The 13,462-nt window shown below is 35.3% G+C and overlaps 1 protein-coding gene across 5 annotated transcripts in view; it reads left to right on the top strand.

Annotated features, from left to right (window-relative positions):
• Positions 1 to 13,462, top strand: part of FNDC3A (fibronectin type III domain containing 3A) — a 145,192-nt gene that overhangs the window by 92,755 nt on the left and 38,975 nt on the right. For all 5 annotated transcript variants that reach the window (XM_030310462.1, XM_030310444.1, XM_030310453.1 and 2 more), the window contains 3 exons: positions 3,047 to 3,287; positions 7,251 to 7,520; positions 8,878 to 8,936. In XM_030310462.1, coding sequence (XP_030166322.1) covers positions 3,047 to 3,287; positions 7,251 to 7,520; positions 8,878 to 8,936 — 570 coding nt within the window. The remainder of the gene's footprint in view (positions 1 to 3,046; positions 3,288 to 7,250; positions 7,521 to 8,877; positions 8,937 to 13,462) is intronic.

Genomic DNA, 13,462 nt, shown 5'->3' with positions numbered 1-13,462 from the left:
GGGGAAGCAAAGAGTAGAAGAAAGATGGCACAAACAAAAGTCCAAGATACAGAAATGTATAGGTCTGTATGAAGATAGGTTTTTAGTATACCAGCCTGACTGGAGTTAAGGGTTCAGGATTTGGTGTAGAAGAAAAATACATCTAGGAAGGTAGGTTGGAGCAAGACTGAACACAGTGTCAGAGAATATGGACTGTAATCCTATCAACAATGGGAGTCATTTAATATTTGTGAGTTGGAGAGTTGATAATGGTGAAAGTAGTGTATTGCAACAGACACTGGTTTGGCTTATTCAAAATCCACTCCAGACTCCTAATGTCCCTTCCTGTGGGTTAGAGGCTGAAAAGCTATGGTTTCCAGATTCTCCAGCTAGGGATCCAGATATTTCATTTCTACCAATTACATACACTTGTCTGAGGCTTTAAATTCAAAACTGAGTTAAAACAGGGAGAAAAGCAGGATATGTGACATTTATTTTGCTGGAAGCAAGGCATTTATAGTTCTAGAGTTAGTATGTAAAAAACAGCGAAGTCATTTGGTCTTCTAGTCCTGTTACAAGTCCTCTCCTACTCCAACAGGTAAGGGTAGTTTAATAGGCTGTTTTAATTGTAACTATAATTTTTCTAAAGCAATAATTATTTATTTGTAATTTAAGCTTATCTATACCTAAACAAGTGTGTTTTCTAATATATCTACCAAGCATGTATATTTTTATAATACAAAAATTGCTATTCTTTTTTTTTTTTTTAAGTTTATTTATGTAATCTCTACCCCCAGCATGGGGCTCAAACTCATAACCCCAGGGTCAAGAGTTGCATGCTTTTCCTATTGAGACAACCACGCACCCCCAAAATTTGCTATTCTTAAGAAAACTTGGGGTGCCTTGGTGGCTCAGTTGGTTAAGCATCTGACTTTGGCTCAGGTCATGATCTCGTAGTTTCTAAATTCTAGCCCTGTGTCGGGCTCTGTGCTGACAGCTCAGCCTGGAGTCTGCTTCAGATTCTGTGTCTCCCTCTCTCTGCCTCTCCCCCACTTGTGCTCGCTCGCTCTCTCTCTCAAAAATAAATAAACATTTTCTTTAAAAAAAAGCTTTTAGGGGCGCCTGGGTGGCGCAGTCGGTTAAGCGTCCGACTTCAGCCAGGTCACGATCTCGCAGTCCGGGAGTTCGAGCCCCGCGTCAGGCTCTGGGCTGATGGCTCAGAGCCTGGAGCCTGTTTCCGATTCTGTGTCTCCCTCTCTCTCTGCTCCTCCCCCGTTCATGCTCTGTCTCTCTCTGTCCCAAAAATAAATAAACGTTGAAAAAAAAAAAAAAAAGCTTTTAATAAATAAATAAAAAGAATAGTAAAATTTGTTCTTCCTGAAAATATCAGGATTTGCCTTTAAGTTAGCGCTTTGCATTTCAATAATTTTCTGTTTCTTTAGGAAGGGGAAAAGTATTACTGTTGATTTCTTATACCTTGATAGTAATCTTGTAAGTCTAAAAAGGTAAGGGCCTTTGGGGCACCTGGGTAGCTCAGTCGGTTAAGCATCAGACTTCGGCTCAGGTCATGATCTGTATGTGGGTTTGACCCTGCGTCAGGCTCTAAATAAAAGTTTAAAAACAATTAAAAAATAAATAAAAATAAAAAGGTAGGGGCCCTGTTTTGGTAGAAGAATTCCTAATTTTGAGATAAAATCCTATATCCGGAAGGCTTTCCTTGTAGCTCCAATGAGGTTCAAAGGGAATAAATCTGTCATATTAAAAACTCCTTTCCTACAGTTTAAACCCCATTTCAAAAAGGTATGATTTCTAAGATTAGGGTATGGGTTAGGGCCAGAATAATGGTTAGGGTTAGGGACAGTGTGAGGATATGTGCCTATTATCCAGTACTTCAGAGACCTCTCCAGAAGGATAACTTCAGGGTTAAGATTAGAGGTTAGAGTTAGGCACATACCCTCACACTGTCCCTAACCCTAACTCTAACCATTATTCTGTCACTAAACCAAACCCTGATACTAGATCTGAGGGGAAAAAAAAGATTTGGTGTATATATAAAATGGAATATTACTCAGCCATAAAAATGAATGAAATCTTGCCATTTGCAACAACACAGATGAAGCTAGAGAGTATTTATTATGCCAAGCAGAATAAGTCAGAGAAAAACAAATACTAGATGACTTCACACATATGTGGAATTTTAAGAAACAAAACAAACGAGCAGATGGAAAAAAAAAAAAAAAGGAGCAGAGAGGCAAACCAAGAAATAGACACTTAACTATAGATAACACACAGATGGTTACAAGAGCGGGGGCGGTGGGGTGTGGGAGGTTGGCGTTAAATAGGTGATGGAGAATAAGGAGTGCACTTGTGAGGAGCATCCAGGGTTGTATGGAAGTGTTAACTCACTATATTGTACACCAGAATCTAATTTGACACTGTATGTTAACCAACTGGAATTAAAATAAAAACTTTAAGAAAATATATAATTTCTAAAACTGAAAGCCACAGATACTTTGCTTAACTGGGAGTTAATAATATATTAGGTGTTTGTCTCCCTTGAAAAGATCCTCAACTGTTAAAATTCTCCTGGTCATGGTCATAAGAATTTTGTACCTAAATGCAATATATGGTTGATTTTAGATATCTGGATCCAGTTTTTTTCCCCATATCTATTTCACAGTTTGTGTTCTTTCCACAGCTTATTCCTACCCATAATATGGAAAAGGAAATTAATTCCTAATCCTGTTGTTATTTAACCCAAAAATTCCCTTGAGTCTCCTTTTGTTGTTAACGCATCACTAAATGCACATAACACATAGGAATAAATACCTGATATTGTAGTTCATTATTTGTATTATTATTTAGCTAATCTCATCAGTGTTTTAAGATTTATATTGCATTGTATAATAAAAACTACCTCATCTTGTTCACTACTAATTCATGTGTACTTAGTGTATTTAATATGAACTTCTAATGAACTTCTAATGCTATAAAAATTCCTACTCTAACCTTTTACAAAAGAATTGCTTATATCTTATGGAAGAAATGTTTAATGTTCAATTTGTAGGTTATTGAAGACAATGGTGTTCGAAGAGTTGTTGTGGTTCCTCAGGCACCAGAGTTTCATCCTGGTGGTCACACAGTTCTACACCGTTCTCCACATCCTCCTCCTCTGCCTGGTTTCATTCCTGTCCCAACCATGATGCCCCCTCCACCACGCCATATGTACTCCCCAGTGACCGGAGCTGGAGACATGGCAACACAGTATATGCCACAGTATCAATCTTCTCAAGTATATGGAGATGTAGGTAAGATAAAAAATATTCCTATTTTATGGAATTAGTTCTTCTTTACTTGGATAGAACAGATGCTGTCTATCCTCCTATTATATAAAAGAAATGACCAACCTAGTGTCACACTTATGTTCTCTTGCCCCAGCACTGTGTTAAGTATTTCATCCTCATGATAACCCTTCAAAACAAAAAGTAAACAAAATCAAAAAGGTAAAATAACTTATATCATGCAGCAATATTTAGTGAGGATATGTTCAAACCAGAGCTTTTCTTCTCTGTCTTGCCAACTAGGCTCTGAGGAAAGTTTTCAGCCAGGAGTAATCATACTGTTGTTAAATCCTTAAAGCTGTGATGCCACTTACCAAAGTTGCTAGGTTATGTAAAGGATTGAAAAAACAAAATAAGATACAACATTGGCCCCCAGGGAGTTAACAAATTATTGGGAAGAATAGACAACCACACACACATCCACAAAGAAGTAATCTTATTCTTTCCTATGGGTTTAAATACCATATACTAATTCCTCTCAGATTTGTATCTCCAGCCAAAACCTGGCCTCTAAGCTTCAGAAGGCTTAATTTCTTCTTGATACCTCCACTTAAATGTCTCATGCATCTCGGTTATATTGTTTCTAAACATAAATCTCAATTATGTAGCCTGCTTTTTCTCTGTCGTCTTTGTCTTGATACGTGATACCACTGCCACTCAGTTTGCTCAGGTGAAAGGCATATAGTCAAATTTGATTGTTACTTCTTTAACCCCTGCATCAATTGTTACCAGCTTTACTTTCAGAAGTTTCCCAGTTTTATCTACTTTTTTCCCCACTTCTACTCAAATCTAGTCCACTGTCAGCTCTTGTCAGAACAACTGCAAGAGCAGTTTTCCAGTTGGTTTTTTGCTGTCATTCTTGCCCCCAGCCATCCAAGCTCAGCCAGAGTGATCATTTTAAAATATAAATCTGATTTCTATTTTTATTTAAATATTTCATTTTATTTAGAATAAAATCCTGAACCTTGCCTTAGACCAGGATTTCTCAACCTCTGTACTCTTGATATTTGGGAATGGATGAGTCTTTGTTTTGGAGCACAAAACTGCATTGTAGGATATTCAGGAGAAGCCATGCTGTCTACCTACCAGATGACAGTAGCATATCAACCCACCCTCCCCTATCCTCACCCAGTTGTGACAACTAAAATTATCTCCACACATTGCTGTATGAACCCTATGGGCCAAAATTGGCCCTGGTTGCAAACCACTGGCCTGGATAAGGCCCTGCCCTGTGGCCTCTGACTGCTTTGTTCCACTTGTCCCCATCCCACCCCCTTCAGCTTTTCAAAACCTCCAAGCTCTTTTTGAGAACACCATGTTCTCTCCGCCAGGAATGCTCTTTTCCCTTTTCTGTAGAAGGCTCTGTTTTTTTCCTGATAGATTTCAGCTTTCATAGAGACCCTCTGTGGTCTTATCAGTCACTCACACTGAAACCTGTTTCCTTCACAGAACTTAACACAATTTGATTTTGTTTTAATTTGTATGTCTGTCTTCGTTGTTTGACAGTAAACCCCCTGAGAACTAAATCTTTTTTATTTGTCACCTGCACTTAGTAGTATCTATCATTAATGTTTAGTAAATTTACAGAGTAAACAACTCTAAATATAGAACTTTAAATACACAGCATAGCCTATAAGCAGTATCTTATATGTTATGTCATGTATCATATATACTTTTCAAACTTAACTTCTGTTGCCCAAGTAATGCATATTGATTCTGTGGGTCTGGATGGAGTTTGGGTTTCTGCATCTCTAACAAAATCCCAGGTAAGGCTCATGCAGTGGTCCAGTGAAAACTTGAGTAGTAAGAGTTTATACTACAAATCAGTCTCATTCTTCTATTATGACTTATTTTTAAAAAGGTGTTTGAGAAAATTACAATAAAAAACTAGATGTGATAATTATTGCTATTTCGCATTGTTAGAACCCATTGTTGTTCAGAGGGGATATTAGAATACATGGATATGATTCATAATGTTGTGAAGGAAAGTGAAAAATTCAAACCCATTAAAGGGTACAAATTTAAAAACTAGCTACCCGGTGATGGAAGACAAGAGTCGTATTATATTTAAGATTATAAGCCAAAGCATCTACCACTGGATCCAAATAACAGTTTTATAACCAGTAGCTGCCTCCGTGAAAAGGAAATTCTAGCTCCTTCATATAAATATATGCACAACATGTATATTTGATATAAATGTTCAATCAATATGTTGTTTTTATGTCTAGCATTTTTTCATTTAGGCTACTTAAGGCTTAGTTCAAGAGTGTAGCATGATGATACTCCCTGCTTATGGCTGAAAAGTACTACATTATGTGGATATGACATTGTTTACTCATTTATTAACTGATGGGCATTTGAGTTGTTTCCACTTTTTGTCTATTACGAATAATGATGCCTTGACAGTTGTAAACAAGTAGACAGGTTTTCACTTCTGGGTATATATCTAAGAGTGGAATTGCTGGCTTATATAGTAATTTTATGTTTAACTTCTTGAGAAGCTGCAAAACTTTTCTTTAGTGTTTGCACTATTTTACATTTCTATCAGCAATGTGTGAGGGTTCTAATTTCTCCATATCCTTGTTAAAACTTGATTCTAGCCATTCTGGTAAGTATGAGCTTTTGTCTCATTGTGGTTTTCATTTGCTTGTCTCATTACTGATATTGAACATCTTTTCATTTGCTTTAGTGGCCATTTGTTTATCTTCTTTCAAGAGATGTCCGTTCAAATCCTGCACTCATTTTTTTTATTTGGGTTATTTGTCTTTTTATTGTTGAGCTGTAATAGTTTTGATGTATTCTGGATACAAGTCCTTATCAGATTTATGATATGCAGGTATTTTGTCCCATATTGTCTTTTCACTTTCTCAGTGGTATCCTTTAATGCAGAAAAGAAAATTTTGGTGAATCTGATTTATTTTTCTTGGATTGCTTGTGCTTTTGGTGTCATATCAAAGAAACTATTATCTAACCCAAAGTCATACAGATTTACAGCTGTGTTTCCTTCTATGAGTTTAATAGTTTTACTTCCTACATTTAGGTCTTTGACTCATTTTAATTTTTGTATATGGTGTGAGGTAGGTGTCCAGACTCATTCTTTTACATGTAGATAACCAAATGCCTATGTTTTTTTATTCTGTTTTATGTACCTATCCTTGTAATACTCATTTCAAGAGTATTGTACTAATTTTCTTAAAACACTGATAAATGAAAACTTTACTAAGATTTTTGAGGCTTTTTAAAAAATGTTTTTCTCATTACAGATTTTAAATTGAAACTAAAAAACTCTGAAGACAATTAATTTAACAATATTTTTGGAGTTTATTGATTTTATTATAGTGTTATGTGACTTTTAGTAGAATAAATATGTTCTTCTGAATCACACCCTTGAGTTTATGATATACAGAGATGCAGTATTTTGTACCTGGATTCTGTTCTTAGTAAACAATCCCACTTTTTTTCCTTAACTCCTAAAACTTTATTTTTCAGTGATGATTTGGTTTGTGGTGTTTTGTTTTTTGTTTTGTTTTAGTCATCAGGGAATTTAGGCAGGTGGTGGTTTTCTGTTTACTTATTTTATATGTTTGAAGTTGAAAGAGATGCTAAAAATGATGGCTACAAAAGAGCAGAAGAAAAAAACAACTGTACACATTTCAATTCAGATCTTATTCCCCACCTGTGATTATCATAACATACCACCAAGCTGTTTCTGTGGAGATTAATAGTTAATTGGGAAAAGATGAAGAAGAGAAATATCTCTAAATTTATTTGATATATATAATTATAATCAAAAAGTTTGGTTCTGTCAGTTGATGGATAAATAGAAATAGCTTTGTTTTGCAGAATTATTCTTTGAAATGTTTCATAATAATTTTTATATAATGTAATGGTAAATTTATTTCCCATTCCTTCTATTTTATTTCTTCTTAGATGCTCACTCTACACATGGAAGGTCCAACTTTAGAGATGAAAGATCTAGCAAAACATATGAACGTTTGCAGAAAAAATTAAAGGATCGCCAAGGAACACAGAAGGATAAAATGAGCAGTCCACCATCATCACCCCAGAAATGCCCTTCTCCCATAAATGAACATAATGGGCTTATAAAAGGGCAAAATGCTAGTGGTGTAAACATAGGATCAACAAAGAACAAGTCCGGGAAAGGGAAAGGTGGTGCACAAATTGATACAGAAATAGAAGGTAACTATTTAAAACACTCATCTATTCCTGTTGGTACTTTTCATCATTATTTAATCAACCAAAAGTATATTCTTTCAGTTATTTCATCATGCTTCAGATAAGCTGTAGATTAATAACACTTCTAAATTTGAGAAAAAGTTTTAGAACCCAAATTGTTGCTAGGGTACTTCTTCTTATAATTTGGGAAAGCTCAATTAGTAATTTCACTTATATTGTAAATTTTACTAGCCAAGAGAAATTTCTGTCTGAAAGAAAAACCCTAATAAGGTTCATTCAGATTCATTTTCCTCTCTTTCTGTGCCTTTGACATGGCTGTTCTGGTTTTTATCAACTTTAGTTTTTTATTTCTCCCAACTTCTTTATATGTAAGTCCTTGAAAGCAACTCATTGTGTCATTTACCAGTCTATCTATATACTCTGTAGTTAGGATTGAGTAGTCTCCATTACTTTCTTCAGAAGTTTTTTTCTCTTAAAATCCCCATATTTCCCTAGGAACCTTCCCCAGCTTGTGAGTAATTTCCACTATTTGAACTCTGAGTACTACTTCCTTTTCTTTATGATTTCCATTCCTCACCAACACATTTTAATGCTTTAACAACCTCATAACTGTTATATTAACAAAAATATTTCCCCATATTTTTGAGACCTTCTGATCATTCTGAAATCAGAATGAATGATATTTCAGAAGAGTTAAGCTAAAGTTTCAGATATATCAGTTATGAATACAAGTTCTGGTCAAGTCATTTATATTTTTATTTTGGGAACCATAGTTAAGACCTTTTAAGAAACAAATAGATGGGGCGCCTGGGTGGCGCAGTCGGTTAAGCGTCCGACTTCAGCCGGGTCACGATCTCGCGGTCCGTGAGTTCGAGCCCCGCGTCGGGCTCTGGGCTGATGGCTCAGAGCCTGGAGCCTGTTTCCGATTCTGTGTCTCCCTCTCTCTCTCTGCCCCTCCCCCGTTCATGCTCTGTCTCTCTCTGTCCCAAAAATAAATAAATAAAAAAAAAAGAAACAAATAGTTAACTTGTAACTGTTAAGAGGTAGGAGATTAGGAAATGAGAATTTCAGAGAGTATTTTTTTTTTTTAACTATGAAAACAATATACTTTATATTAGAAAAACTTAGTGACTGGTTCAGATATATATATAATGGTATTATAATCAGTGATCGCAGTTAAAATGGAAATAGAAACTGAAGTGAAGAAACCTGAAGAGCCACAAACTGCTGAATACGAACTAAAGTAAAAACTAGGAAATAAAAATCTCAGATTACAAACATAGTTTCAGAAGACACATTGTGGAGGGAGAGGGATGAATGTATTTAGTTCATTTTTTAATATTCTTTTTTTTTTTTTAAGAGAAAGATGAAGAAACTAAAGCTTTTGAAGCACTTCTTTCCAACATTGTCAAACCAGTGGTAAGTATTGTATGTATTTTCTTGACATTTATATTTAGTATTATTCACATAGGATTTTGGTATATTTTAATTAAGTCCTTTCTTAAAACCATATTAGAGGTACACGTGACTCTTGATCGTGGGGCCGTGAGTTCGAGCCCCACATTGGGTGTAGAAATCACTTAAATAAAAATTTAGGGTGCCCGGGTGGCTCAGTTGCTTAAGCGTCTGACTCTTGGTTTTGACTCAGGTCATGATCTCACAGTTCATGAGTTCGAGCCCCACATGCAGCTCCATGCAGACAGTGCAGACCCTGCCTGGGATTCTGTCTCCCTCTCTTCCTGCCCCTCCCCTGCTTGCTCGCTCTCTCTCAATCTCTGAAAAATAAGTAAATAAATTTAATAAATAATTTTTTTTAAAAAGCTGTATTATAAGTAATGTGATATCAATAATGGATTAGTGTAGATCTCATATAAGGAGAGATCTGTTGATCAGTGAAGCAGAATAGTCAGTCAAGAATTCATTTCTTTTATGTTTTTTTTTTTTATTTTTTGAGAGAGCGTGAGCAGGGGAGGGTCAGAGAGAGGATCTGAAGCAGGCTCTGTTGCTGACAGGCTGACACCAGCAAGCCCAATGCAGGGCTCAAACTCACGAGAACCGTGAGATCACGACCTGAGCCGAAGTCGGACCCTCAACTGACTAAGCCACTCAGGCACCCCCAAGAATTCATTTTTTAAACTAGGATTTAATATATGCTTCATATGTCATTAAGCAATGACATTGAAAATCATTGGAAGAGACAAGGATGTAATAAATAATGTGAGTACCACTGATCATCAGTTTTCTAAAAATCTGTTTATACTATTTCCATGTGAAATGTATTCAGTTAATTCTAGATGTAAAAAGAATTAAACTATAGAAGAAAGTTAATATTCCCTAGCCCTTTATAAGTATAGATGTAACAGCAGAAATCAGAAAATCAGCAAAAGGTATGGCAGTAAAACTGGCTACGTAAAATTTTCTGCTTGTTTTTTAAATAGCCTAAGTAAAGGCTATCATTCCTAATAGGAAATATATTTACATCAGATTTGACATAAGATTAATTTTAAATGCTCATACAAATTGAATTTTTTAAGCCCATTAAAAAATGAGCTCCACTCTGACAGTGCAGAATCTGTTGTGTCTCCATCTCTCTCTGCCCCCCCTCTGCTCACTCGCTCTCTCTCTCAAAACAGAACTGAGTTTATACATGTAAATTATAGAAACATGTGCAAAATTATTCCATAGTAATAGCTAATGCAAGTTTACTAGTGTCAGACTCTATTCAAAGTACTTCGAAAACATATCCATTATTTTCTTTAATTCCAGAACAACCTTCTGTGTACTATTTTCCCTATTTTACAGAAGAGGAATCTGAAGCAAGAGCGGGTTTAATAAGTAGTATTGAAATTCAGTCAATGTCCTTCCAAGATCTATGTATATCACTAGATTTACTAAAAAAAGAAATTTTCAAGCCTTAATAGGATTGGTATTTGAATGACATACTGGCTAATACCAGCAGTATTTACTTGTTATAGTATATAATATTAAAAGTGTAATTTTTCAGGCCATAAATTGTGGAATAATTCTTTTAAAGAATTTCTTGCCTAGCATTATGAGGAAGATGTAATTTTGTAAAATAAGTCCTGTGTCATAAAACAAAGTAATGCTGATTGTTTTGTTTTGCTTTGTTTTATTTTAGTTTGTTTTTATAGTTTGGGTAACTATAACTCCTTTACTAAATTACTTGTGAGGTGTAGGTCAGGAGAGAGAGAGAGAGAGAGAGAGAGAGAGAGTGTGTGTGTGTGTGTGTGTGTGTGTGTGTGTGTGTAGTTGTTTTCACATGCTCTGGTTCATTTAGAGCATCAAGCTAAATGAGTTTTCACTTACTCATTCCATAAATATTTGACCAGTAATAAAATCCTACATGCTGTGCTAAAAGCTGGGGATAGGATGAAAAGCAAAGGATAGGTATGGCCCCTGCCCTCAGAGCTTCAGTTAGTAGAATAAATCATGCAGTAAATATAAAATTGTATCTGTGAAGTGCCAGAACAAAGAGATACAGTGCTACAAGAAAATACAATAATAGGGGGGCTAGGCCTTGACAGGGTGTCAAAATAAATTTCCCTAAGGAAGAATAATTGAACTGAAATTTAAAGAAAAAGTAGTAATTGGATGTTGTGGGCTATGGGTGGGGGTGGGAATTAGTGTGGGGAGAGTAGTGCAAAGTGACCAATGTTTGAAAAATACTGAACATGGCACATTTGAGAACCCCCCCCCCAAAAAAAGCTCACTCAGTGTGACTCAGGTGCAGCGTGTAGGGGAGAACATGGTGCTAATCTCAGCCTCAGCTACACATTCAGGGGTTGAGTGACCTACAAGTCACTTAACCTTTCTGAAACTACTTCTTCCATAAAATGGAGTATAATGGTATTGTATTTCCTCACATGCTAGAAATAATTAACTGTATAGATGAAAGTATTTGTCTTTATTATTGGGCTTCTTTGAAACTGTTTTAAGTCTCATTCTGTCAAAATCTACTGACATCTTTTTTTTTTCTTTTTTCCTCCCTCCCACCCCCTATTTTAATAATGCTTAAAATTAGACATGGATTGCCTTTTATTCAGTACCTTTTTACTTTCAGAATTTTTATCCCTCTCCTTTTCCTTTTAATGTTCACTGAAACGTCTGATGACTCCAGGTTTCCTTAGACTCGACCTTTGAGTTATCTTCAGAATAATTCTCTCACTTCCTGATCCCAGTATCCATACAAGGGGATTGTCATTTCAGTAGCTTCCTAACTATTGTTTTAGCTGAAAACAGCTACTACCTAGAAGTGAGTTCAGTATGGAGGCATTGTGTAATGGGAAAAGAACTGATTTATTCAGGTCCTAGTCACTACTAGTTGAGTGACTTCAAAGAAGTCACCTAATCTTTCTGAATACGTTTCTTCTGTAAAATGTATCTTTTTTGTCTTAGAGGGTAATTGCAAGAATCAAATGAGATGAATATAAAAGCAAATTTTACCTCCAAAGTAGCATACAAATAGAAGACTCATTTCAGATGATTTCCATATATTTATGTACTTATGTAAGTTCATAAGATATTTTACTGAAAAAAGTTACCAGGAATGGAATTCTTGAACTATAAAGTAAATTTTTATGATAGTTCCCAAGTAGCTCTACACAAAGATCATACCAATACATACTCTAATATATAGTCTTACCTACATTTAAGAGAGTGTGCATTTCTCCAAACCCTTAACACAATGGTTATTACTAGCTTTTTAATCTTGCCAATGTGTTGGAAGAAAATTGGTACCTTGTCTTAATTTGCATTTATTTAATTATGAATGCAATTACATGAAAATAAACTAAAAATGAATTAAAGGTCTAAATTTGAGACCTGAAAACATAAAACTCCTAGAAAAAAACATGGGCAACAATTTGTTTGACATCGGCCATAGAACATTTTTCTATATATGTCTCCTTAGGCAAGGAAACAAAAGCAAAATTAAACTATTGGGACTACACCAGTATGAGATACCACTTTACACCTGTCAGAATAGCTAAAATCAAAAAGAATATAACAAATGTTGGCAAGGATGTGGAGAAAAAGGAACCCTCATACACTTTAATGGGAATGCAAATTGGTGTAGCCACTATGAAAAACAATATGGAGGTTCTTCAAAAAATCAAAAACATAACTATTATATGATCCAGTAATTCGATTACTGGGTTTTTACCCAAAGAAAACAAAAACACTAATTCAACACTAATTCAAAAAGATCTATGCACTCTTATGTTACAGCATTACTTACAATAGCTAAGTATGAAAGCAATCCTAAGCATCCATTCATAGATGAATGAATAAAGACGTGGTATATAGGTAACATATATACAATGGAATATTACTCAGCCATAAAAAAGAATGAAATCTCACCATTTGCAACAACATGGATGGACCTAGAGAGTATAATGCTAAGTGAAATGAGTCAGAGAAAGACAAATATCATATGATTTCACTCCTATGTGGAATTTAAGAGGCAAAACAGATGAACAAACGAGAAAAGAGACCAAAAAACAGACTCTTAAATACATAGAACAAACTGGTGGTTGCCAGAGGGGAAATTAATGTGGGGATGGGTGAAAAAGATAAAGGGGATTAAGAATACATTTATCAGGGGTGCTTGGCTGGCTCAGTTCAATGGAGCATGTGACTCTTGATCTTGGGGTTGTGAATTCAAGCCCCACAATGGATTTAGAGTTTACTTAAAAATAAAATCTTAAAAAAAAAAAAGTATACACTTACCATGGTGAGCACTAAGAAATGTATAGAATTGTTCAGTCTCACTGTATTGTACACCTGAAACTAATACAACGTTGTATATATATACTTCAACCCATTTCTATAAACCTAAACACAGTGGACATATTACTAACTTTTTAATCTTCCTAGTCTGTTGGATGAAAAGTGGTATCTTGTTTTAATTTACATTTATTTAATTG

The sequence above is a fragment of the Lynx canadensis genome, chromosome A1, assembly GCF_007474595.2.
Source record: "Lynx canadensis isolate LIC74 chromosome A1, mLynCan4.pri.v2, whole genome shotgun sequence".
Lineage (NCBI taxonomy): Eukaryota > Metazoa > Chordata > Mammalia > Carnivora > Felidae > Lynx > Lynx canadensis.
This window is presented reverse-complemented; position numbering and strand designations above follow the sequence as displayed.